The sequence below is a fragment of the Rhinolophus hipposideros genome, assembly GCF_964194185.1.
Source record: "Rhinolophus hipposideros genome assembly, chromosome: 13".
Lineage (NCBI taxonomy): Eukaryota > Metazoa > Chordata > Mammalia > Chiroptera > Rhinolophidae > Rhinolophus > Rhinolophus hipposideros.
This window is the reverse complement of record NC_138059.1, coordinates 6,085,900-6,113,092: the sequence shown is the minus strand read 5'-3', so window position 1 is coordinate 6,113,092 and position 27,193 is coordinate 6,085,900. Positions and strand designations below refer to the sequence as shown.

Genomic DNA, 27,193 nt, shown 5'->3' with positions numbered 1-27,193 from the left:
TGGGCAGGCAGAATACATATAACTGAATACAATGAGCATCACTGCGTTTTTAAACAATGGTTCGGTACCGATACAAAGGACCCAGCAGCACCTGACTTGGGCCCACAGTAATGTGACAACTGTCAGGTTAACACATGGATCTCTGATTCTTGTTTATAATTAGGATCCCAGCGTTCCCTGAGTACAAAAGCTATCTCAAAGAGGTAACATAGGAGAATCCTCAGTGATATGAGGACCTCATGTAAGGGCACAAAGCTGATGATAAAAGAATGTCAGCATGTATGCGTCACAGACACACACACACACACACACACACACACACACACACACACACACACACAAGTATATACTTCTGGACCACACACCACAATGTGAATTGCGGCTCTCCCTTAGGAAATGGAATGATGGGTCATTTCTATTTTTCTTTTGGGATTTGTGATGCTTTTCCACTTTTCTTCCTTCATTCTGAATTAATTTTACTTAAAATTTATTTTTAAAATATGCCTAGGAACTCACAGCGAATCGAGTGAGGATGTAGGCGCCGGCTCCAGTTCCCATGCCGATAACACTTTTCAGCCTGGAAACAGAAATAAAAACTCACGTCATAGAAGAAATGAACACTGGGAGCCCTAATAGCCCTATTACAACTTTGTCCCTAAGGGACCTCGTCTCCCGCTGCCCCCGTGTCTGTCCTGGTCATCCCTGAGGGAGGCTGACAAGCTAGACAAAGTGGGGACATGCTGCCGAGATGTGCCCTCATGACCTGAAATATATCATGCTTTACGGCTTCACAGAAGGCCATGACCTTGGAGAGACTTGTTTCTTTTCCTCATTTCTCTCCTGACTGCAGTCCAGGCTCGGAGAGACCATCTGACATTTAAGGGAAGGCCCATTCTGACACTACTTCTTCCCACTCGTAAGCTTTATTTTGAATTCTAAAACTTGGAATGAAATAAATTGGGGAAGACCTGAGGTATCACCATTATACGAAAGGCTCAAGTAAGAAAGAAACGAGAACTGGAACAATGAGGTCCTGGAGAGAGAAGTTGAGGGCTCAGGCCACCCTGTTCCAGAATGTTCCATCGGAAAGAGAAAGCAATGACAGAAGAGCAGGCAGGAAAGGATGGGTGGGGTGTCTGTCATCAGGTGATGTCATCACTCAAGGAGAAAAGCCCAATTTACAAGGAGCAGACTGGGGTAAAGAGACTGAAAAACAGTATGCACAAGCAAATTCCTTCCCTGAGTTTTCAACTCTAACCTACATTTCAGTGGTCAGGCCAGAGCAAGGCCAAAGGAAAGATAGAGGCTAGAAGTCAGCCCTCTCTGCAGCTGGTGGGGGACTGGATTGCTCACTCTTACCCAAACTGGTGAAGGACTCCAGGCAGCATCTCAGCCAGCTGATCCATGGAGGGGTACATGTACCTTGGAGAAGCCACATGCAGGCAGTTAGCGAGAGTCCAGATCCCGGTGGAAATGAATAATGCCAACAAGAGCACACTTGTGCAACCCGCCACATGCGCCCAGACTCCACATCGAGTCCCCCTGCAGCCCCTCATTGCGAGCACCCCACAGTGTACACCAGCCCGCTCCTTTGAGCCACGATGCTCTCCATCCCTAATTCTCCCCCTTTCACTTTGTAAAGCGACCCTTTTATCCATGGCTTCCTATGTCCCAGGTCCCACCCCCTGCATGTGATGAGCATCATAAGCTCATTTAACCTTTGCAACAACTCTATGAGGCTGCTATGATTTCCCCCAATATAAAGTTTATAAATATCATGGAGGCTGAAGGTTAGGTCAGCGACTTGGCTTCACAGAATATATTTTACTGCAATAAAAAAAAAAAAAAAAAATCAAAAGCCAGTCAAACGCCTACGCCACCACCGCCGGCTTCTATCTGCAGGACTTTCCTTTTCCCTCTCTTGGGGCACGAGCCCCCCCCCCCGCCCCTTACCCCATGGGGAAGGGTGCAGCACTGTCCTGCTGGCCAGGGGCATCCACGTGGCAGACAGCAAAGTGCTGGGTGATCTCCTGCATGTCTTCAGAGTTAAAGAAGGGGTTGTAGCAGGTTTTGTCTGGGGAGAGGGCAGGGGAGAGAGGAGAGGAAGACGTTAGGACAAAATGAATCAGGTTGCTCGATGGCAAAGCGTCTTTGTTTTGTTTGCTTCATTCCTATTCAGCAGGAGGAAATGGACTCACAAGAAAGAATGCCTATCTTTTTTTTTTTTCCTCCTGTCCCACTTTCCTCTGGTGATAAAAGCAAGCATAAGTCATGGGGAAAGGGAGTGGGGGTGGAGGTGGAGGTGGTCAATAAACTCTACTGCACGGGCTGGTGGATGATCTTAAACTTCCAGCTGCCACTGGAAGAGGACTTCTGCTTCTTTCCCCATCAGTCATCACGGTTGTCATGGCCCTGGTATGAGGTGAGCTTGCTCCACGGACACGCTCGTCTCTCCGGGTCTCCTACACCCTCACAGCAGAGACGCTGGTCAGGGCACATGAGATTTTCAAACGAGGAGCACAGGAGATAAAGGATGGACCTCCCACGTTTTCCGTGGCCTTGGATGAGTCTCCTAATTATTGAGGGCCTGAAGCAAAGATGGCCAATGGTCACCAAACCATTTCCCCTTTCTTCCCACGAACACAGCTGGACTACATTTCCCAGCCTCCCTTGCAATTAGAAGCAACCATCAGCAACCACCAGAACCAGATCAGGTTCTGGCCAATAGCATGTGATGCTCGCCACTTCCTCCTAACTGTTACTCAGTCCTCTAAGTTTCTCTCTCCCCCATCATCTATCTCCCTGATGCAGAGGGGCCAGCAGAAGCCTCTGAGGCACCAGGGGAGGGCAGAGCCAAAGCTAGGAGGCTGGATCCCTGAATCACCACGTGGAAGGTTTCCCACAGAATGCCCACTGAACTGTTACATAACTGATAAATAAATGTATTGTGTTAAGTCACAGAGGTCTTGGGTCTTTTGTTATGGCAGTCAGCTTACTATTAACTAACAATGAGCCTTTCTACAATGGGGGAATAACACCATCACATGCAATTCCACCTCCTCGTCAAAGTTCAGTGAAATAAAGTGATCTCTATCCAAGTAGCCAGCATGGGATTTGGTACATAATGAATACGGGGGGGACAGACAGAGGAAGAAGCAATGTAACAGAGACATGAGAGAGAAGGAGAAAAATGGCTTTCAGGAGCTGACATCATCCCCAGCCTCTAGGTATTAAAAAGTTGTAGGAGAACAATGGAAATCAGGCAGTCTGTTAATCAAAACTCAAGCCAGCATCCAGGGTGCAATGTCCAAGTTCAGATTACTGGACCAGGAAGGCTTGTGCCTTCTGAATCATCGCAGAAAGATTCACTTCTATTCTGTGTCATGCTAACAGTAAGTAGATCTTATTCCCTTCCCATCTGTGAAAAATGGGGAACCACACATGGTAACGCTTCCCGGTAATCTCAAGAATTCAGTCTAAACATTTGATGAAGCAACATTCAGAAGAGCTAAAATGTGCAAGCAACACAAATATCCATCAACTAAAGGGATACACAAGATGCGGTACATCCACACAATGGAATGTCATTCAGCAAAAGAGAATGGAGTACTAGTATCTGCTACAATGTGGATGAACCTTGAAAACATCATGAAAGAAACCAGGCACCTATTGTGTGATTCCATTTATATAAAGTGTCCAGAATAGGCAAATCTTTACAGACAGAAAGTAGACTAGTGTTTGCCAGGGGCTGGGGGCTATGGGAGATTGGGGTGTGGGTGGAGGGGGATAGATAAGAGGATAGGATTTCTTTTCAGAGTAATAAAAAATGTGCTAAAATTGATTGTGATGATGGTTGCACAACTCTGTGAAAATACTGAAAACCATTGTACAGTTGCTTAAAAGAAGTCACTGTCACACAGACAGATGGTGGGGGCTCCCTGAGTTCCGAGCAGCTCCTGGCACCCAGACAACGCCATGCCCCCATGCAGTGCATTCCAGACTTTTCCAGTCTGTGGCAAGACTTCTTCCCAGTACAGCTCCAGAAAGTCTCAGCAAAAGAGAAACAGCCAGACGCCCATGACCAGCCCTTCCTACTGTGCTCTTCTGCCACCCTCAGCAGGAACAGGCTCACAAGTAAACCGTGGCTCCTGGAAACTTACGGTTCATGCCCACATCGTGGTACGTGAGGATGACAGGCCGGCTTCCCCTGGGGGTCCCGCACAGCGTGACGTGAATGGAGCCATGCAGAGTCTCAATGTCCTGCTCCTGGGGAAAGAACAGAAACAGGGGCCTATCACATGGGACTTGCAGTGTCCGTGTGGCTATAAATACTGACTGCACACACTTAACTGTTTTGAGGGAGCTCTGAGGGCCCTTCTCATTTGGTCACAAGAACACTGGGCTTTGGGTGGCAGACCTTCTCCCAGAGTCAGGGAGGGAAGGGGAAGGAAAGCTTGATCAAAGGAAAGAGGATTTAACCCAGGAAAGGGCTTTGGGGTCAGGGACGGAGGGGCACCAGGGTAAGCTCCCCATCCTTTGAGGTCAATGGTTGTCAATCTGAGGAACCTAACTCAAAAACAAAGAAAGAGATACACCCCAATTCTCAGGCTCCACCTCCAGAGCAGGAAAGCACAGTATCTGTGTTTTTCCCAGGAACCCGCCCTTGGCCGCCACTCTGAAGACGTCTGAAGCAAGCTAGACTGAAGCTGGGAATGGAGGGGCGCGTCTCGCAGCCTACCACGGTGTCTTTGTGAAATGGGAGCATAATGGAATCTCATGGGGAAGTGAGTGCACCAGGTGATGGCAATGGGTGTAAATAGGGTACAGTACGGAGGGAACCTCGGCTCCCTGTTAGTACCCAGGCCCACCCCCAGCACAGGGATCCTCCTGGGCCACCTGCTTTATCACCCCAACAAAATGAGACCCCCTGACCACATAGCACCCACGTCTCCCTGTCCCCCATCCCCCTCAGGACGCGGCACTTTGTTCCTCTCTATAAAGCACTGGAAAAATCCAGACCATGGAGCAAGGGCCCGGCCCCCAGTGGGGGCCACGGGTCATCTGCTGGACCCAGTCCTGGTCCTGAAGCCGCCATATGAACAATGGTCACATTCTCTATTGTCTCCCCAGCTGACCCACATGGCACCCTCTAAAAATAGGCCAGGCCAGGCGGTGTCCCCATCAGCCTGGGACATCAGGGTTCAACAACACATGCCAGCCTTCCCCAACCCCTCTGAGCCCCTGGGTTCACACCTGTACAATAGGAGTGAGCCGCCTCACCCCAGGCTCCGGAGGAGACAATCTTGTGGTCTGGTGGGAAGGGGGTCCTCAGTACATGGTGGACTGCACGTCACATGTGCAGTCTAATGAGGTGCCTCGGCACCCCCTTGGTGGCAGGTATGGGACACCCAGCTCCAGGTGGTGTCAAGGGGATTGCCAGCAGCCCCCCGGTGTGGGGTGGGTAACAGATGTGGACTCATCTCTTTGGAGGCCTTACAATCATACAGCTGCAGAAATAGAACTAAATCTGGTCAAGAAGACAGGGGCTGCCTCTGTGTGCAGTTCTGTCCTTGGACCCTGGCATAGCTGCCTGCACACAGCAGGTACTCAGGGTCTGTTGGGTAACGACTGTCCACATTTCACAGATAAGGGGACTAAGGCCGAGAGAGGGTAAGTAACCTTCCCAAGGTCACACAGCTGGAATGGTGCAACCGGATCTGAACCCGAGACTGTCCTAGTCCAAATCCTGTGCCCTTGGACATCTGTTTTACACTCTGTGCCAGGTGTCACATGAAGAAAGGAAACCTTTAATAGGTAACGTGCATTGTGATTCTTTAAAGAGGGACGCAGTCAGTCAGGTCCCCCATTGATGGGACTGCAAATGGCTTTTTATCTCCCCAGCACCTCCACGGGGCACGCACGTCCTGGGATACACTGACACAGAGAATAGAGAACTAACATCTGCCCCTCTCCAAACGTGCATGAGCCCCACACTGCAGAAATGTGCCTCAGGTGTGTCAGACCTGGGAAGGCCCCAGCACAAAGGCTCCCCACTTTCTTGGGGAGGCCCTTCCTGCCACCCGCTGAACATGTGACGTGCAGTCCCTTGTTCTTTTCTTTATAGCACCTAACAAGGACAAATACCCGTTTCATAGCTGAGAGATTTGCACAGTCTGCACCTATAAGCTGCTAAGTGGTAAAACGGCACCCATTCCTACTGTCTAAAATGCTCGTAAGCTGGCAGGTGGTGAAAACAGTACCTACCCCTTAGACATCCTCAAAGGTTTCATCTCTCTGGCTGCCAATCCTGGCTTGGGAGCTTAATGAAGTACAGCCAACTATGTTGGGTGGCCTCACAAACACTTGTCTCCTGTATGACAGAATTCCCCATCCATGTGCCTGATAAAATTCTCCCCTTCCCATCTTCCTTGTAGCTGAAACCAGTCAGAAGACTTGGTTCTGGCCAATGAGATGTCAGCAGAACTTGCTAGAGCTTTGAGGAGAAATTTTTTGCAGGGTCAAACTGAGCTTTTTGATGTTTTCCTTTAGCCCTTCCACCTGCTTACTACTTGGAACATAGATAAGGTGCATGGGGACTCAGCAGCCATCTCATGAGCATGAGGACAAAAGGTCCATGCTCAGGTTGACCGAGCAGGAAGCCGGGAGGAGTCTGAGTCTGGGTAGCATTTGTAACTGCTGTTCTAGGCCTCCTAGGTCAGCAAATATAGTGAACATTCCTTGTTTAGGACACTGTTGAATGACATGTGCCCTTGGCCAAGGTACCAGAGTTCTCTGAGAATTCCTTCCCTCAGCTATGAAATGAGGTCAGTAGCAAGCTCATCTGGTCATGGAGATGGTACCAAGACTAACCCGTGGTAGGGACAGGGAAGGGTTTTGCAAATTGCAGTGTGTCCCTCCATGTGTGTTGTTATGGATGCCTGTCCCAGACACGATTACTGTGAAGCCACAAGGCCCAGCCTCAATGGCTTAAGTCAATGGGTAGGATGACCCAGGGAGTTCTGAGGCCAGCCCCTGCTGCTGCCTCCCTTGTAATCCGTCTTTTCAACACGCCCTGGGGAGACGCTGAAGGCTGTGGACTCTAAGAGGGGCCTACATCAGCTGGGGTGCTGGGCTGCCCCTCCCCTCAGTCTAATAAGCTTTTGTCAAGGCACAGCCCAGGGGCACAGGGCACCCTTTGGGACAAGGCAAAGCAAGCTGATTTGGGCTAAGCAGACGCAGCGTTAATTAAGAGGCAACTCATGAGACCAGAAGCTCAAGAGAAAATGCCAGGTTCTTGCCTACCACCATCTATTTGTGAAATAACATACCCCTCCCCCCAACTTCCTGATTCCTCTCCTGCGCCCACAGTGGTGGAGGGGTAGGTCTGGCAGTGCCATTGATCTTATCCTTTCCATTAGGTAAGGAGCACATCAAGAAGGACGGAAGGAAGACAATGGTATTTGCATATAAGGACAGCCAACCCCTTACTGAGCAAATACCATAAAGCCAAAAAAGCCATTTCCCAGAGGGGAACAGCCAGCGGAGTGGGCTAAAGCCTTGCACCCCCACGGCACACGCTGCAGGTAGAGTTATGCTTCAGACAGGCCCTGTGGCCTCCACACCCCGATTGTCACCCAAACCCCAGGGCTGCAGCAGGCACCTGGGTCACCAAGAGAAAGAGTGGGGTGATGGCCATTCCCAGAGCAGAGGAGGTGGGCAGAAGAGGCTGCGTGCTGAGTCTGAGGCTGTTTATTTCATATTTGCGACACCTCAGGCACAGTGACGCTCCCTCCACTTTTACAGGTTAGAAACCTGAGTTTCTGGGAGGCCAGGCAACTGGCCAAAAACACATGGCCAGTCACGCTAGAGCTGACCTGAACCTGCTTCTGTCCACTGCACCTGTCCTGTGACACCAGGAGATGGGCGTCTACACTAGGCCGGCCAGCCTCATGGCCTGGACTCAACAGACCTTGGAGACAATCAGAGGAGTCCCGCTATGGGGGTGCTAGGGAGGGCACTCCTCCCCCACTCCCCCAGAAGGACATTCCTAGAAAACCCACAGAGAACAGAAGAGGTAAAGCCTCATTTCACATCGACCCAGATGAGTGCCACTACCATCTGTCATAGGATTTGCTCTAAGTCCCAATGGCTTCCCTTGGAAGTGCGGCTGGGGGAGGGCAGAGATGGAAACGGGTGGGTTGAGGATTTCCAAGCCTCTGAGTTCTGCCCACCTTCAGTCAGGGGACATGAAAACATGAAGCAATTGGGTGGCAAGAAATTAGTAAAAGTTTACCGTTTCCATGTTCCTTGGAAGCTGATCCGCTTCTAAGAGAAGGGGGAAAAATTCGCCCCACTTCCAACCCCCAAAAGGGATCAGATGTCCCCCTGGCCCAATTCCACCGGGCAGGTTGCTCCGGAGCGAGAGCCCGGCTTCAGGAGACGCTGCCCACCACACGTCCTACCCCAGCCCCTCTGCTCCCTCCACACAGAGGCCCTGTGGGTAGAATCAGCTCATTGCCAGGAGAGCCCTGGTGAGCACACAAACACAGATTCCATGGAAACCAAATCAGATCAAACCATCTGAATAACTAAAGACCCAGGTGGAGGGAGTGAGAAACAGCAAATCTAATAGGAGAGGCGACTAGGGAGCCATCGCAAGAATAATGGCCAGTGGACTCAACTATGCCACCCCTCCCCCATTGGTTACATAGACTTTGGCTTCAGACGTGGAGACCAAGTCAGATTTCGTCATGTATCTCATCATTGAGTGACACCTGGCAAAGCCCTAAACCTTCTCTGGGCCTCGCTCTTCAACTATAAAATGAGGATAGCAATCATTCTTCTCTTAAAGGGTTGTTGTGAGGGTTACATGAGATGATACAGGGAAAGAGGTCAGCCCAGTTTCTGGTATACAGTCAGTGCTCAAACGAAGTCAGCTATTCTGGCTCCCATGTTTATTACATATTTAAGAGTCAAAGGGGCCGAAATGTAGGACTATCTCAACAGTACCCCTTGGCAAGTAGAAACTTGCCATCTCCCGACTGGTCTGTCATCTGCAAAGGAGGGTAGCACTCCCCACCTTGGTAAGGAAGCCATTGCCAAAACAATGAGTGGACATGCAAATATTTATTCGCTTCCTCCCCTCCCCGCCCCTCCCCTCAGTGGCCTTCAACAAAGCAAGCCTCCCCACCTGAGGCAGACGGGGTATGGCTGGATCAGAAAGCACCTGCCAGCTCTGATATTCTTGGATTCTAGAATTCCAGCCAAAAAATAAGCCAGAACCCAAAATACTCCCACCTACTCCACTCATTAAATTTGCAAACACAACTGCCTCAAACCTGATGCCAGAACCTTCCCTGCCAAGCCAGGTCAAACCATGTCCTTCTTGCAGCCACAGCACCTCTGTCCAGCAGGCCCCCAGCCCCATGCTCTGAGGGCTCCAGAGCCTCTCCAAGGGGCCAAAGTAGAGTCCTGAGAGAAGCTGGCAGAACCTCACATACCTGGGCACCCAACTATTTGTTCTAAAATGTCACCCAGGCCAAAATGAACTGTCCACCCTAAGGTGTCACCCAGGGAAGGACAAGGCCACACAATGCCATCTGCTCTGGCAGCCCAACAGCTTGGGAGGCAGACCCCTCCAGGAGCTTTTCACTGCTGAGCTCTGGGCAGTGGAGTATATGATTCATGAAATACACACACTCAAACACACATTCTCGACTACTTTAGGAACGGAAGAGAGAGTCTGCCTGCGTTAGTGAAAATGCTGAAACACGAAACACTTTTTAAGAAATAACACTAGCTGTTTATGGTCACATATAGTGAGGTAGTTCTGACTCCTTTAAACTCGACTTCCAGAGAACTGGCCAGACGGGGCCCGGTTTCCATGGGCGGTAAAAACCTTCTAAGCGAGTAGAGGAAAGCAAGTCCCCATGAGGGCACTTCGACTCCAGAATCCCACATCAGCTCACCCTCCGTGGGTTAAACATTAGCCCATCAAAGTATGGTGCAGATTATTTGCGTGACCAGATGTTTGGTAGAAAGTGCAAAGGTGAACTGAAATCTAAGTCCATAACGTCTAGCATGGCCCTTCCGGTTTAGCATTGCAGAGACACATCGTGGCTGAATAAACTGGGCTGAATGAAATGAAATGCAGCATGCTTATTAGAAAAGTACCTGGCACACAGTAAGTGCTCCAAAGTAGTAATTATTGTTAACTTTATAGAGGGAAGAAAAGAGAGGCTCAAAACAGCTAAGCAACTTGTTCAAGGGCACACAGAGTGAAAGGGTCAGTTAGAATTAAATCTGTGTGGGGGTAACTCCAAAAAAAGGAAGGAAAAAAAAACAAAGAGATGCTATTTTTTTCTTTTTTTCCATAATGGCATGCTGTCTCAGCTGTCGCCTAAGTGTGGCAAGGTTCACTGTCTGATGCCTCAATTTCCTCATTCATAAAATGGGGCGACGCCAGCCCTGGTCTGAAATCATCCACTGTAGACGCATGGAGAGCTGGGACAGTCAGGACACATCGACTCGGAGCTGATGAGTCAGAGACGTTCCTGTGGAATGAGAGGGCGTCTCTATGCTCAGCTGCTTTTAATCACAAACTCCTGGGGTAGGAATGACCTGTCCCAGCCCCAGGTGTTCCTGCTGACTGTCCCAGACATCCAGGGCCCCAGGTCAGAAGGACGTCCCTTGGGTAGGCAGCGCCCATGCCAGCTCACGGTGGCACCCTCAAGCCAAACCAGTGCCTATGTTAACCGAACAGTGCATATGACCACGAGCCCTCGGCTCAGGCCTTCTGCTACTGGCCCACGCAGACCGTGCTATAAAAGAGGCTATAAAAGCGAGGTTACAGCCAAAGCCCAGAGGTCGCCATGCCAGCTGTTCAAACAAGGGCCAGGCACGCTTAATGTCTTTGAACCTCAGTTTCCTCAGCTTTAAGAATGGAGACAAGGATCCCTACCTTATAGGGCTATTAGGGTGAAGTGGGGTGTCTCCTGCTTGTCTGGGTGTCTCGGGCCTGGCTGGGGCACATGGTGTGCTGAACAACTCAATGTTACACAGTGGGGACCTCAGAGAAGAACAAATGGCCACACAGAGGCCAATACCCAGGACTCACCCCAGGGGTCCCACCGGGTCCCTGAGATCAGGGTGGGCTCTAGGGATAGCCTGGTACAGCCAGGACGTCGCTTAAACACACTAAAGCCCACACACCTCGCATGAGGTATTCAATCCAACCACAATCTCGCACCAGCCAACATTTCCATCCCCTCCCCACTTTTTCCCCTTCCTTCCAAAGTCAGTGCTAAGATTCCAGCCTCTGGATGGATGGTGGGCCAATCACTGACATAAGAAATTCATGAGGAAGAGTGGAGTTGTTCCTGGGGGGGCAGGGGTGGAATAGGTGATGGAGACGCAGAGCTCAGAATGGGCTGGAAGCCGGGGATACCTGTGTGATGTGCAAGTAGAGGTTCAGGTGAGCATACCAGCCTGCCTCTGCCCTGCATTGGCTCCTCTCCTCTCCTCTTCTTGGGGAAGCCTACGAGACCCCACTGTGCTCTACCTCCAGAGCCTGGGGCCCATGCAAAGTTTGGGAAAATTAAAGAGTCCAGGATTTACAGTTACTGAGGCCCTGACCTGCTCCTCAGCCAAAAGAGGCCAGCCCACTCTCCTGAAAGTTTGTTCTTGGACAAATCTCAAGACTGCCCCCCGCCCGGGCCCTGAAGCCAACCCTGGGCAGGGATGGAGCCAGTAAGCCACAGAGAAGGTTGGTTTCACTTTCCTAAACAGAGCCAAGAACCATCAAGTCTTTGCTTCCGTCCACTCCCATCACAGCGTCCCAAGCCCACCCAATGTCTCCCCATCCCCCCTGCACATGCCCCATAGCTCTGCCTAGCTCGGCAGGGTTAAAGGGGGCTGTGCCTCCATCCTGCTTCTACAGGGAGTGACAGGCTTCCTTGACCAGAACTCAAACCAGCTTCTGTCTGGGAAGGCGGATCTGAGCATAGGAAACTAGCTCCTTCTCTCCCCACGCCCCCAATGTCTGGACAACGATCTACTTCGAGCCGATGGAAGGAAGAAGGGAAGAGAGAACAGAGAGTCGGGAAGGGGAATGGGAGTACACATCCTCTACTTGCCTGAACGTCAAACTCTTGCAGGAGGCCGGTGATGGTCTGTGGAGAGACAAGAGAGACGGTCAGTTTCATCAAGTTTCCTCGGGCAGAGAACTAATGTCATAACACAGGTGCCCCCAAGCCCTGAATCCATAATCTACCCTCCTTCCCCTGTGGAGCCTCCCTAATTCCTGACTTTTCATCTCAAAGAATAGTCCAGCAGAAAAGTAGACACATTAGCTGGATTCTTTTGTGTATGTGTGTGTGTGTGTTGTTTTTTTGTTTTGTTTTGTTTTGTTTTTGTCTACAGTCTTGGTGAAAAAAGATCTGAAGGTCTAAGCTGGCCACAAGCTAGAGAGATACAGGACTGTAATTGCCTATTAACTGGTCTCCTGGACTCCACCCCTGTGCTATACTTTAAATCTCAACCCTGACCTTGTCACTGTCTTTAAAGTTCTTCCATAGCTGCCCATCATCAGGATTAAAAGTCAGTTTCTCATGGGTGGAAGCAGAGAACAGAGACCCCTAAGCATTTCCCTCAATCCTACAACTCCGAGTTTCCAGCCCAAATTCCACCTTTCCCCACAGCCATCTGGATTGGGAGCATGTATAGTGAATAGTACGGGCCAGCAAATTACAGTCCACGACCTGTTTTTTGTAAATAAAGTCTTCCTGGAACATAGCAAGCCCACTCACTTCCATACTGTTATGGCTGCTTTCCTGCTATAATTAATTGTAAAGCTGAATTGTGGCAAAAGACAGTATGGCCCCCTAGAGCCTAAGATACGCACCATTTGGCCCTTTACAGAAAACATTTGCAGGCCAAAAACTAAAATGATAACAAATATCCACGAGTTCCCTGGTTTTCCACACCTATAGGTGCCACCTATACAGACAATTCCCTTCCTGTCAGAGATCAGTTTCTGTATTTATGAAATGGGAAGAGAGAGAGTTGCCTCACATATTCAGAATGAATAGTCTATGAAATAGGGACTCAAAACAGAGCAGCGACACACAGAGTCATAAAGGAGTTAAATGAACAGTTCATTCACCAAAGGCAGCTGGGCCCGGCTTTTGCTCCATGCCCCATACATTGTAACTATGTGACTGAGGACAAATTAACCTCCCTGAGACTCAACTTCCTGTTCTGCAAAATGGGAACAATCAGAGAACCTAGTATCTTACCATCCTTTTGGTTAGCATGAGGAAACCCATGAAATATGGCTGGCTCAGTAACAGACATGCAGGATGAGGTTCCTGCATGTTAATTATTATTTTTGAAATCATTTAGTTGACCTTAGCGTAACTTCACTTTTGAGCCTGACCTTCACATTTTTAAAAAGACGCATCACAGGCAGTTTTGCAGCTCAGTGAAACTTGGGATGTGAACACAGCCTAAAAACACGATGTCAGCTGTGCAAATATAAAGGCATTTTACATCCATCATCAGAACAACCAGTACAAGATGGATTATGTCCACCCAGGCCATGAGGCAGGGGCTACCGCTTCCAACAGGGAGGGCTGACTGACGTGAAAACTTTGACCAAAAAAATGGTAATTGTGGAAAACAAGAGCTCACGGGCATTGCTCATCTCCCCCATGCTAGACGAGGTTGTGACTGCTCCATGTGAATTAACCTGCTCCATCCTCACCCTGGCCTCGTGACATACGTCCTCATGCCCCTTTTTTAAAGTTGGGGGATTGGAGCATGAAGAGGTTGCACCATTTGCCAGGGTGGACACAGGGCTGCAGAGTGCCACAGCCAGGATCTGAACTCAGGCAGGCTGGTCCCAGAGTAAGTACAGGACCTTAACCTCTAAGCTATGGTGTAGATAGAGCCTGCGGGCAATGGACTTCTTGTCGCAGGTTCTAGAACCACAGGAGGTCAGCAGTAGGGGATGTTTAAAGGAACTCTGGCTCAATGTCCTTGCTTTACAAATGGGATCAGTGAGGTATGGGCAGAAAAGCCCAGAGAGGTGGGCAAGGGGCCTGGCCCACAGTGTCATAGCACTTAGTGGCCACGCTGGGACTTGAAGAGGTACCTCTTGTCCCTTTGCATTCTGGGACAAGGTGACCTGTGGAAACAAGGAAATGGTGGGCACATGTATGTGTGCATGTGTGTCCATGCATGTGTCCATTTTACACACACACGTGTGTCCATGTGTGAGTGTGCATGTGACGGGGGTTAGCCAGGAGCATCTCCACTCACCTCCCCTTTCTCCACCAAAGGCTTCACCTCGGCGAGGTCCACATCCTGCAGCTCCCGAGACATAGCTCTGTTGTCACGTGCCTATGAGAGGACAAAGGCCAGGAGGTCAGCACTTCCTGCTGAGAGCTATTTCCCAAAGGAAGCAAATCCCAGGCCAGGGAAGGAGTCTTCCCTCTGCCCAGCAGCTCTTAACCTCCTGCAGCGCACATCACAGGTGGTAAGACCCGTCCTCCCCACAGCCCCCTCCTAGCCTTGTCCCTGGGGGCCGGGCAATAGACTTCCAGGGACAAGAGAGTGATGCTTTAGGGACACAACCACCTTTCCAAGGAAAAGGATCAACACAATTCCAGGTCCTCACGTCCGGTCCAGGCCCGACCGCCACACCCAAAACATTTCTTGCTGCATTTTCGGAGACGCACATGCTGCTCCCAAAGTCAGGCAGCCCCAGGCTGACAACCAAAAGGGGACAAAAGGGCACAGGAGGCCAGCCCACCATGTGCCCGCATGGCACAAGCTTCACTCTCTTTCACCCTCAAAGCAGCCCCCACAGAGCGGTGGGTGGCCACACAGATACCCCGTGTCCACCTCTGTGCAGGGCTGTCTGCTACTTGCTGGGGTGACGAGGCTCAGGGGCTGGAAAGACCTCAAGCCAGGGGTCTGACAGGACTGAATGCTCAGCAGGATTTTCAAAGAAAAAGGATCTTCAAGGCAAAAAGCAGTTCCTGAGCCAAAGCAGAGGGTGAGAGAGCAGGGTGGGTGGGAGAGTGGGCAAATGGTCCAGAGGAGGTCTCCCTCGGCTGCGACACAGGCAGGAGAAGAGCCAGCAGAGCAGCCGCAGAGTCAGCCTGGGGCAAAGTTCCAGCTGGTGGAATGCTGCCTTAATGGACTCCCTGGGGAGCAAGGCTTGGGCGGTGACAAGTACTGAGCACACTTCTGGGAGCTGGAGGTATGGACATTGATTCTTTCAGATTGGAAGGTAAACTAGAAGCATGAAGGGCCCACCAATATCGGTGAGGCACAAAGAACCCAGAGTGAGGGCTAAGTGCCACAGGCAGATGACGGGGAGAAGAAGTAAGTGACAGACGGAAGAGTCAAGGTACCCTCCAGTGCACACAGACCTTCTGAATCCTAAATCAGGAAACTTGGTGCAAAACCGCCTGAGCAAGCCCCTTCCACTGCGACGTCCCAGGGTAGACACCCAGACCCCGAGCTGCCCAACCTCTGAAGATCCAGCTCCTAGAACCCACAAGAATCCTCATTGTGAAACCCCTCTCAGGGGTCAGCAGGCGCCGAACCTGGGCCACCTCCCACCAGCCCCGGTGCCAGCACAAGGCATTCCATGGGTGGACCCTCTGGGATGCTCTGGGCTGACGTCACAGAACGGTTTTCCCCTGGGAGATACCCAGCCCCACAAGAATGCCTTTATGCAGCCCCTGGAGTCTAGGCTCCAGAACATTCTGAAAACAAAGTCGGTTTTATATTTGTGAGCACTCCTGGGCAGTGGCCAGCTCGGAGGCAGGAGGCACGCAAAGCTGAGGCCAGTCGGCCTTGCTCAGTCAGCATGTTTGTGGTCCCGAGACGCTGGTCCCAGGGACCCCTCGCCTACACAGCCCAGGGAGCCTTCCAGAAGCCCAGGCGACATCACCCTTTGTACGAAAGGACTTCGCCTTTCCCAGAACCCAGGGTGAGGGCGGGGTCTCCCACGGTCCCCTGGGTGGGCTCCAGCAGCCCCCACCCCCATACTCCCCAGGGGCTCCCAGGACAGGCAGCCTGCAGGTCTCACTTCCCTGCACTACCTGTAGCACCTGGAATTAGAGCAGGTGTAAAGTCGGGCCACAACGTGCTTACTGAGTAGGTGAACAGTTCTGATGCAACTTAATAGCAATGCTTCTTTTGAAACTCACTCTTAAATGATCACGAATCCACAAGAGGGAAACGCCTTGAAAACAAGTCCACTTCATAAGGGACTCAGACCTGGGCTTTATATCTGCCGGGTCCGGTCAGCTCTCCTTGACTTCCGGATGCTATGATCACGACAGACTGTCAGCCTCCACCCGAGCCCTCATCCTCCTTCAGAACAGAAAAGGACTCGATTCCATGATTTCCAGAAAGCGCTCCTGGTGAAACCTCTTTACCCCACACCTTCTTTTCCTTCCTACAATTCAGCTTCCCAGACTACCTGCGGCAGAGGCTGAAAAATGGCCAGTCCCTCTTACATATTTGAGAATCCCTGAATTTTGGAGTTGGAGGGGGCCTCACGGAGCCCATCCTCGTGCTCAAGGTCATGAGGAAGCTCTGAGGTGAGGCCACTGAGAACTATTACAATCTTTATCAAAACGAGGGTGATTCTGTCCCTCAGGGGACATTAGTAATGTCTGGAGACCTTTTTATCTGTCATGACTGGGCCATGCGACTGGCGTCTAGTGGGGAGAGACCAAGGATGCTGATAATTAGCTAATCGTCCTACAGTGCACTGCATGCCCCCTGCGGTAGAATTATCTGGTCCCAACATCAACAGGGCCGAGGCGGAGACACCCTGGGCTAGACCAAGAAGCAACCAGTAAGTGCCCTGGGACTCCGACGTCTGCAGGGAGACTGGACCCAGCAGAGAAAGCATCTGTACCCTTTGTCCCTGGGGGAGTGTGTGTATGCGTGGGGGAGGAGGGTGCTGCGGGCCTGGGGCAACCTGCCGTTAATAAGTGCAAATGTCCTGGCAGGGAGAGCTGGACCAGAACCTGGAACTAGGTCATTGCCCGCAAGGACCAAAGCTGCCGGAACCAGGGCTGCAGAGCGAGCTCTCTGCACCTTGAACCCCTACCCCCACCCCAGCTGCTGGTGATCAGCCAGCATTGGGCAGGAAGACAGCTGGCTGTCCTCAGCCCCATCCTACTGACTGGGGCCAGTGGAGGGCCAGCCCTTCCCCTGCCTCTGCCGAAGAACTTTGCAAACTTTGGTTTCAAAAGCTGTTTAGCTAAAGGAAATCTTAGACGACAATTCAATACAGAAATAAAAACAAAAAACAAAAAAGAAAAGAGAAAGATACAGCTGACGTGCTTTGGATGAAGCGAGGGAAAAGGGCCTGACACCCATTCCCCAGCAGCCCTCATCTCTTCCTCCCTACCATCTGCTCCCCCACTAGTCCCCCATGCTGGAAGACCCGGCCTCAGAGACCATCTGAGTTCAACTGGGGGAAAAATGCGGAGGTTGCTTCCTGAATGTACTAGGTTCTCATGTGCCCAGCACTGAGCAAAGGGCCAAAGTACCAATATTAGCTTTGTTGATGAGGCCCTACTATGTGACAAATTGGGAGCATGGCCAGTCCTGCCCCATGGAGCTCACAGCCTCAGGGGGCAGGTGCCGCCCCTGGGGTCCCCCAGCACCCACTCACCCCTGAGGCCAGTAGTAACAGTCCTGCCTCCCCAGGAGGCCACGCTCCTCTGCAAGGCAGGGCGGATGTGGCCTCCCCAAATGCTGTATCTCCAGGGCACCATCCCCCACTGCTCCCCTTGGGCGAGGTCACCTGGTGGTGGAGGCGGGCATCACATTACAGGAGGGTTAGCAGCCCCGCCACCCAGCCCCAGGCACTAGAGGCAAGAGGCACACACCCCCTTTTGTGAGAACCAAAAATGTCTGTGGACTTGGCCAAATGTCCCCCAGGGGCAAAATTGCCCCTGATGGGGAATCACAGTTCTGGGTCTGAATCCAGAGAATATCTATTCGGTACAATCCTTATTGAAACGAGTGTGCGTGCCCATGCACACACTCTGTCACACACACACACACACCCCACCACCACCACCAAGGAGAAGGCTGGGACCACAGGGGTGTGCGTGACTGTCCTGACTGGCGCGGCCAGCACAGATGGCGTGGCAGAGGGTGGACAGGCTTCTGACGCTCACACTTAACTTCTCGGCCACACTCTCCCCTCAAAAAGTGTTCTCGGTGGGGGTTCAAGTTTACAACCCCAAGACCTGAGGCCCCTTCAAGGAAGTTGTCCCAGCAGTCGATGCCACCTCATAGGCAACTATGACCTCGGGCACCGGCAGGGAGGGACAGTGGCGAGGTGACCTGCTTTGGGGTGCTCTGGCTATTGCCCCATCCTCACCCCTGCCGGCCACCACTTGAAGCCACGAGCCAACCTGAGGCCCTGCTTGGCTCAGCGAGGTCTCGCCCTGGGTTTGAAGCCCAGCCTTGGACGCCAGGCCCTGCCCTCTCCTCTGCCTCCTGGAAAGCCCCAGCACAGAATGCCGGGCCAAGCCCACGTTCAGCAGACAGGGTGACAGGGCAAGGCCACGTGGGGCACCGTGGGTGGGAGGGAGCCCTGGGTCAGACTTCCAGCCCTCCCGCTTCACCGTGCACGATGGTGCAGGGACAGGAATTAGGTCAGGACAGGGTTCCTGCAAAAACCCCACTCAGTGCCAAAAACTGGGCTCCAAGTCATACCAGCGCCAGACTGGCTCCTATCACCCTTCTTCCTTTCCCACCTGCCCTCCCCAGAAGGAACTCAGAGAAACCCAATGTCAAGAAAGTGGCAGATAGCCAGGAGATGGGGGAAAACTTGAGGGTGAGACCTGGGCGTCATCATTTGTTAACTCTGCGATCTAACCTCTTAGCTTCAGTTTGCCCATCTGTAAAATAGGCGTATTTCCTGCTCCCAGCGAGGAGCAGTGGGGCTTACACAGTGGCACATGAAATCTGGTCAATAGCTGCTTAATTAATCAGTGCACTTTCTTTTCCTGATTGCCTCAGAGACCCAGGGACACGTATGAGGACACAGCCTGTGTTTAATACACTGCTAGCCCCAGAGTCTCCCAGCAAGGAGGGGGACACACAGAAGACGTTCAGCAAATACCACATGGGTTTCCAGTGATCAGAGCCAATGCACCATCATGTGGGTCTCGTCTCCAATAGCAACACTGGTCAATGAGTAACGAAGGCCCAACCGCCTGGGCAAATACCTTTCCGGTTCAATAGACCCAGGAGATAGTCAGCAATTAGCTGGACCTCATAGGTTCCAGAGGAAGCTAATTGCTGGGATTTGCCTGGAGATGGAAAGACCGTCACTCCAAAGACTGGGAGGGCAGTCCACAGAGGATTCTCGGGCAGTCTGATGCCACATGGGAATTGTTCACCAGTCACTGGGGGAGTGAGGGGACATGCACAGCCTGCAGTTCTCAAAAGCCTTTTTGGAGCAGCAGAACACTAGCTGTGGAGTCAGGGCGTGGGAACCCTGCCACTCTCTCACCACATGAGTTTGACCCAGTTATTCATCCCCTCTCTGGGTCTCTGTCTGCTTCCTTCTGTAAAATATGCAGCCTGTGTTCCACAGACATCACACTGTCCATAAGAAACTTGGGCAGATGGGAGCCCAGGCGGGAAAGTGCTGCCCAACGACAAAAGGGCCATGCATACGGGGGTCTCACCAAGGCGCTACCCAGCTCAGCTCTGCCTGCAGCAGCCCTGCGGATCTGGAAGTCCCTGGCCTGCTCCCAGCCTCAGACCCCTCCCTGTTTGTAAGACGGGAGCCTCCCTCCAGCTCTGGCATTCCTCTACCCCTCTGCCTGGGGCACCTATCTGTACACCCTCTGCAGCAAGGTCTCCTGGGCCCCTGGAACTTCCATGAGGTAGAGCCGAGCGGGCACCCAAAAGAGAAACCTCCACGACTTGTGCTGGGACTCTGGGAGCTCCAGGATACTCCCACCGCAGCACGAGTGGCCATGGGAAGAAGGCTTCAGGGAAACCCTACACAGACACACCAAGGGAACAGCAACAGGAGCGACCGTGCTGGCACTTTCTGGGCTCCAAACTCTGTACCTCTTTTGAGTATCACAGCAACCCTCGGGAGGTAGGCACACCATGTTCACCTTTGAGTGGAGGGGAAACTGAGGCACAGAGAGGTTAAGAAAGGTGTCCCAAGTCACGAAGCATCAAGCTGGCACAGGTTAAAGCCACCTTAAAGGGTGACGCTGACCATGACATCAGCTCCCCGAAACATACACGAACACCATGTGTGTGCCCTCCCTTTGTCAGAAGGGATCTAAGGCAGAATGTTCTAAGGAAGGGCTACATGTGACCTGTATGGGCCTGCTGGGGGTGTCACTGCTTCTCCCTCCATGGTCACCAGCGATGCACCATGAGTAGGCCAGGCTTTGGGCAAAAGCCGCATCTTAGATTTTCTATTCTCCTTTCACAGTATCCAGGAGGGCTCCTGTTTTCAGCTGTCCCCCAAAGCACCTTCCTGATAGCGCAAATTTCATCCTTTGGAAGAGTGTTCACTGTGTCTTTCCATGTGTTCATCAAGGAGTCCCCTAGGAGAGGGTGGGTATTGTCACCGCAGCTGACAGATGGGCAACCCGAGGCTCAAAAGCAAAGGCCCACATGACTTCCTAAAGGCCTAGACTCCTCATCACCAAGGGAAAGGTGGAAAACTCAGTCCCTGGATGTGGGTGCAAGCGTGGAGGGGGTGGGGGCCAGACCACAACCTCCTGGAGTCCTTCAGGGAAGCAGAGACAGAGGCAGGCCCGGGGAGACTGCTGACAACTTTGCATCGATTGTGACTGTCAGCAAGTGGCCCAGATTTTGTCCCTTCCGCAACATGCCTGGCTTCAAAGCCACATGAATGCAGTGTTCTTTCCAGCACACTGGCTCTTTATAGAAGACAATGGAAAAGAGGGGCGGGGAGGGGATCAGAGTGTGCTGGAGCTGTTTGGCTTAGCATCTCCCCCGAATACAGAAATCCCCGAGTCCAGCAATCCCCAGAAGGTTCCAGAAAACAGCCCCATGTCCGCATTTACCTCAAAGAAAATAGCCTTGGGGTATACCCAGGGTACCCCTCCTTGCTGTGGTTGGTTCTTTTGTCCTTTCTTTGCCAAAGAGATTTTGACATCAAGCTCCAAGGCAGCTCATGGGTTTTCTCAATGTTTTCTGGACCTTTTGAAACTCATGGCTCTGGGGAGGTTGAGGACGTTGACAGCCTTAACTCTGTGTTTTTCTTATATAATCAATCGAGTCAACAGTTTAGACCTTCGAGAAAGTGCTCTAGTTTAGGGGAAGGAAAGTCAAGGATAGGGCTCTGGAACTCAATGGAACAATACCAACCAGACTAGGAATTCCTGGAGGGCCCGTGCTTTGCACGGAGCCTGAAACCAGTAGCGTTCAAAGATCCCTCTGATGTTGAAAGAATGAAAATGGAATCACTGGAGAGAAGGCAAAAAACAAGCCAGCTGCACTCATTCCCTGGGGACAAGCCTGGAGCTGAAACGGAACTTCTCCATGTTCCAGGGAGCCCAGAACCAAGGAGAGGGGCCAGGGGAGGGCCTGGGGACACAATAACAGGAAGCAGGAGGGGCCAGCAGTCATGACCCACCCTCTTTTCTGCAACACCACCCGGACCTTCCTGTAGCTGCTCAGAGGAGTTTTAGCAGAGAAAAGACAACTGACTGTCAGAGGGGAGAAGTGGAAGCAGAAGCCCAGTGGAGGACACTGGTCAAGTTACAGGATTTTTCTGTGAATCTGCGGGACAAGCGTGAGCTTCATTGGATGGTCTGGGAGATCATTTCTGGAAAGCACACAATTGGAGCCAGGGTTAGCACAGGAAGTGGAGATAGATTCTTCCTACAAAACCCGTTGGCCGTGAGACAGGACAATTGCCACCGTGACTGGATTCTTCCCCGAAATGGTCTTCTGCGTCGACCCTCTGGGTGGCCTTCCAGTCTTTCCTACAGAAGATCGTCCAAGTCATTTCCTTCATAAATGGAGGTTTCCTTTTGACCAACATTAATTGTGTGCCTAGTAAGTGCCAGACCCACGGGCCTAATGGGAGAAAGGGTGCGTAGAGAGACACAGCCCACAATGATCCAAGCAGGACATGGGAACACGGAGGGGATCCAACCCAGCCTGAAGCCTGGATGGGAAAGCCAGGGATGGCATCTGGGGAAAGGTGGCAAGTTCAAAGATTGAAAAGAAAGGAGAGAGTACGGATTCCCAGCTGGGTGAGTCCTTAGAATTCCCTACTTCTTAAGAATGCCTTTTGCACCCACATTCGGAGAGGGCTGCCTAGAACCTTCCCAAAGCCAAGAGGTTGGAGCTGAGGGATGGAGCCATGATCCCCACCCACCTCTTTAAGCCAAGCTGCACATGGGTATAAAATTTACACTTGGACGGCAGTTTCCACGGGTTTAAGGGGTGGGGTGAACCTGTAAAAAATGAAAGATGAACTCCTGCACGGGGCATTTCAGACTGCTAAGGACTCTCATTTCTTCCCACCTGTTGGACAAATACCTCACTAGGCTGAAAAATCCTAAAGGAGGAGGGTAGAGGGAGGAGCAGGTCTGCAGCAAACATTAGGCGAGAGGCCAAAGACTGGGTCAAACACATAACTGTCTGTGGACGGGAATTCTGTAATCTGCTCTATTCTGTTGTGCGAAACCAGACAGCCCAGGATTTCCCCCAGAGGACCAGGTCTCTTCTCACAAGATGCCCACCCTGGAGCACTGGGTTCCACATGCATCCAGAGTCCCCCACCAGCTCGGTACCCCCCCTTCAACAAGCCTGAGCTGGCCCAGCAGGAGGCCAAGTGAGTGTTCTGCTGCAGTCTGCCATCTAGCCTGTCCCTGTTTTCAAATGTAAAGACAAGAGACAGATAGGAGGGCATGCTGGGAACCAGAGACCAGGAGGCAGGAAGGGCAGCTTGAAATGAATCCAGGAGACCAAGTCCATGCTCTAAAGACAGGTCCGTGAAGGGCAACGCTGCAGAGAAAGATCCAGGTGGCTCACGAGGGACAGGACACTACTCCCTGGATACTGAATAAGCAAGTCATCTGCCCAAGCCTCAGTTTTCTGACCTGAGAAATGGAAGAATGTCTCCTACCTCAACTGAATAATCGCAGGCACTTTAGCTAGATAATAGCCACTGACAGAGCACTTCATTGCCGAACCCAGGGTTCATGGAAGTGGCTCAGAAGGTATATGACATGTGGCCACTCTTTTCCTTTTTCCTCTCCCATCCTTCTGGAGCCGATGTCTTCGATTCTGGCTACCTTCAGCACTCCCTGACCCCAACCCAGTCCAGGGAGCTCTGAAATAATGCCAGACTTACGGAATCAGAGTATCAGGAGACCAGGCCTAGAAATCTCTACTTCAGACAAGATTCCCAGGACATTTTTATGCAATCTGCATAAGCTTAGCTTTTTGGAAGAACCTCAAGGAGCAAAACATGAGTCCAGCATTAGGAGGCATTTTCACTGGCCTGGGTAAGTTCTTAAGACAAAGGTCCCTGACACTGATTGCCAAGGAAATGCCTTGAGAATGTCACTTGTGAAAATTATTGACAGCAAACATCTACATGGCGTACGCACATGCTGGGCACTGTTCTCAACTCTTTAACATAGATGAACTCAATATCACGCGTCCTGATGAGACAGGGTACATTATTCTCATTTTACAGGGAAGGAAACTGAGGCACTGAGCTCCTGATTGCCTGTCTACACTTCTCATTCTAGCAGTTCTCCAGTCACCCCAACATGTTATTGTGGAAAAGAACAAAGACTTTGAAATTGGATACTCTGGGCTCAAAGGCTGGCTCTCCAGCTTTCAGCCATGTGGCTACAGGCCCCTCTCTTAAATTCTCCTGGCCTCGGTTTCCTCATCCATTCAAAGGAGCCAGTGCAGCCCAGGCAGAGCTCTTGCTGCATGGATGAAGGTGGGGTGGGGGGCGGCAGGCAGCTGATCAGAACCGTCCTGCCCCTCTCCTGCTAGAATCTTAGATGCTGAGTCATCACCCTGGCTTCCTTCCTTTCTGAGGCACAGGGAACTTGAGTAATGCCTTGGATGGGATTCTCTGGAGCTGGATCCCACCTAGAAACGCAGCTTCAGGCTATCAGAAAAGCACAATGGGATCTTTCTTCCCATCCTGCGCTGTGGGGTGGGGAACTCAGGCCAGGTTTCCAAGCACCCTGGGTCAGGGTGGGGCGGGGGCAGTGCTGTTCAGATCTTCAGTTCAACCTGGAGGGGGCAGCCTGAATCCAGCCAGCCACCATTCAGTGGGGCTGCGGCCCTTTCTCACTCGACTGATTCGTTAATCGCTTAAGAACACCTGATTTACACTAAAAATAAGCAAATTAAAAGAAAAAAAAAACATGCATGTTCTGTCTAGAAAGTTTCTTCACCAGAAACTCAGTCAAGATCCAATTTATTTTGACCCCTCTGATAGAACTTTCAGCTCCCACCAGGAGACCCCTGGAGAGGGGTCTGGGAAGTGAATTCCAGTTCTAGCTCAATCTTGGCAAGTTGCTCCCTAGCTCTGGGCCTCAGTTTCCATCTATAAAATGGGAAAAAGTTGGACCAGGAACTTGTGTAAATTTTTAATTCCATTCCAAATGATCAAATCAACAGTCAGTAATCCTGGATTTGCAGATTATCCCAGGAGAACTCCCTCTCAGGAGAGGGAACACCAACAGAAGCTCCAAGATCTCCCTGGAAAACCAAATCCAACCCTATCACCAGAGACTACCTGAGTGATTACTGGGGAAGAAGCCATAGAACTCATTCAGTGCATGTATTGACTTCTCCCAAGGGCCAGACCCTGGGCCAGGTGCCAGGTTATACAGTGAGGTCCACAAAGTCTTCCCTCTCACCCACCTGCAGCTCATTCATCCTGCAGTGGGGAAGAAGGTTCCACAAAACTAAGAAGTCACATGTCAGGGGACACCCTAGATATCACTCCATGTACCAGAGCACTGTTCCTTCGGAGGTCTCCCATCACTTCCTGACCACCTTTACCTCCTTCTAGCCCCACCTCCCACCCTGTACCACCCCAGCACTTAGCACACAGGACTGTGGTCTGTGCCTTACCTTGCACACACACCCCCATTGGTGAGCCCCTTAAAGGCAGGTACTGGGGTTTGCTCTCTCTGGACCTTGCTTATTTCAATTTACCTTTGGAAAACTCAGTCAAGAGTCAGAATTTTTATACAGGAAGAGCCTGGGCTGGAAAGTTTGCCTTGAAACTGGGTTTTCATAGCAAGAGCAAGGTTTGTATTTAGATATTTTGTTCCTTTGAAGTGGCTTAGGAGAAGCTTAAGTATGGCAGATGGACAGTAGGAGGAAATGAAAGCCCTCTTGTGTGGTCATTGGCTGAGTTCTCTTTGAATGTTCAGTCTTTCCCAGTAACTTATAGGAACCAAAGAAACTGAGGTGAGCAGGGTATCCATGAAGAAGAGTTGCTCTTGGGCACAAGATAAGGGGCCCTCCCGCACCACTGCCAGTCACCTCCCCCTTCCAAGCCACACAGACTGGTGCTGCTCCTGACCTGCAGGGATTCTGACAACAGTGGACAGACAGGAGAGTGGGGGAACTTGGGGGGAGAAGGGTTAAGAAAAGGATCCGCTAAATCCCAGCTTGAGCCACCAATTGGACAGTGGCAGTGACAGCGCCTTCCCGCCTCCCCTCCCTCCCCCCCCCCCAGAACCTGCCACATCGCACACACCCTGCCCAAGGCTGAATCAGAGACCGAGGCGAATCTCCAGGAAATGTCCACCTCCGAGCAATTCCAGCTGTTGTACCCCTTGTAGAGCAGGAGAGGCAGGCAGGGAGGCAAGAGAGAGAAGGAAAGCGGGGGAGGATGGGTGGAGGCGAAAATGACGCCACTCCTAGTCCCAGCCGGCGTAGGGCCACCAGCTGCCCACAAGACCCCTGTGGGCCACGCCACTTCTCCAGCGCCGCCACAGCGCCAACCCCGGGCCACCTGGGGGGGCACACCCTAACCAGAAGCGCTCACAGACACCCGCTCTCCTGCGTGTCGCACGCGCTGTGACACACCGGAGACCACACACACACCCCCCCCACCATCACCCCGGCTTTGAGGCTCAATCAGCCCCCGCCCCGCAGATGCGTATCTTTTCCAGCTGAGTTTGGGAACCAGACACACCCACGCCTCCTCTCCAGCTCCCTCTCCAGCTCCTGCCCACCTCTTCTCTCCACACATGCGCGCAATCCCTCCTTCCCCAAACACGCCACTCCAGCGATACCCCCCCACACACCGCACCCCATCACACACACTCCTGGGCCCTACTCCTGCCCCCACGTCCAGCGCGCTGCCTGGCCGGCACTGCCAGCTCTGACTGTGGGAGGACGTCGGGGAGCGCGGTCCAGGTGTGACCCGGCCGGCTCTCCACCCCTCCCCAGCTTCGGGAAAGACGAGGTGGGACCTGTCCCTTTTCCTCCTCTTCCTCAATTGAAACCCGCACTCCAGCGGTGCCCGCGCCCCAAAGCCCTCCACGCGCTCGCGCCACGGGGTTGCCGCGCACTTGTAGCTCCGGGGGGGGGGTGCACAAAGCGCGGTCCCGGAGCTCCAGCAGCACCCATGGGCGACCAATACCCAACTCCGCCGCACAGAAGAGGGCGTGGTCCTTACCTAAGGTCGAGGGAGAAAGGCTGATGGAGCCGGAGCGAGGCTGGCGGTGCCAGGCGGGAACTAAGGAGAGTCGCGAGGATGGGCGTGCGTCCCCGGGCCGGAGCGCAGAGCCAGGCGAGGTTTGTTTATACCCGCGAGGAGGGAGAATTTATAGGCCCCGCGACCCCGCCCCCGCGCCCCGGGGGAGGGGCCTCGCCACGCCCCGCCCCTCTCAGGCCCCGCCCCCGCCCCGCCCCCGCCCCGCTCGCCGCCGGGACACACCCCTCGCCCGCGCCCTCCTCCGCGGCGCCCCGCCCGCTCCAGCCTGCGAGCCGGGCTCAGCCCAGGCCGCCCGCGGCCGCCGCCCGCCGGAGCCGCCGCCTGTTGCGCAAGCCCGAGTAGGGGCGCGGCGGGGAGGGACCTCTGGACTCCGGCTGCGGTTTGACTCCGCAGGCCCCGCCCTCGCCCGGAAGGCCAGGGCCT

At 52.4% G+C, this 27,193-nt stretch overlaps 1 protein-coding gene across 2 annotated transcripts in view; it reads right to left on the bottom strand.

Moving 5' to 3' along the window:
* NDRG1 (N-myc downstream regulated 1) overlaps window positions 1–26,940 on the bottom strand; it is a 43,227-nt gene extending 16,287 nt beyond the window's left edge. The window contains exons 1-7 of one of the 2 annotated variants that reach the window (XR_013994790.1): window positions 26,732–26,866; window positions 14,320–14,400; window positions 12,135–12,170; window positions 4,161–4,266; window positions 1,954–2,074; window positions 1,360–1,422; window positions 517–577 (exon numbers count right to left, since the gene is read on the bottom strand). Coding sequence is in view for 1 of the 2 variants with exons in the window: in XM_081070902.1 (XP_080927028.1) it covers window positions 517–577; window positions 1,360–1,422; window positions 1,954–2,074; window positions 4,161–4,266; window positions 12,135–12,170; window positions 14,320–14,382 (450 nt within the window). In the remaining variant the exon portion in view is untranslated. Of the gene's footprint in view, window positions 1–516; window positions 578–1,359; window positions 1,423–1,953; window positions 2,075–4,160; window positions 4,267–12,134; window positions 12,171–14,319; window positions 14,401–26,731 lie in introns of both variants that reach the window. The other variant, XM_081070902.1, reaches the window with a different exon arrangement.
* Between the last annotated feature and the right edge of the window lie 253 nt (window positions 26,941–27,193).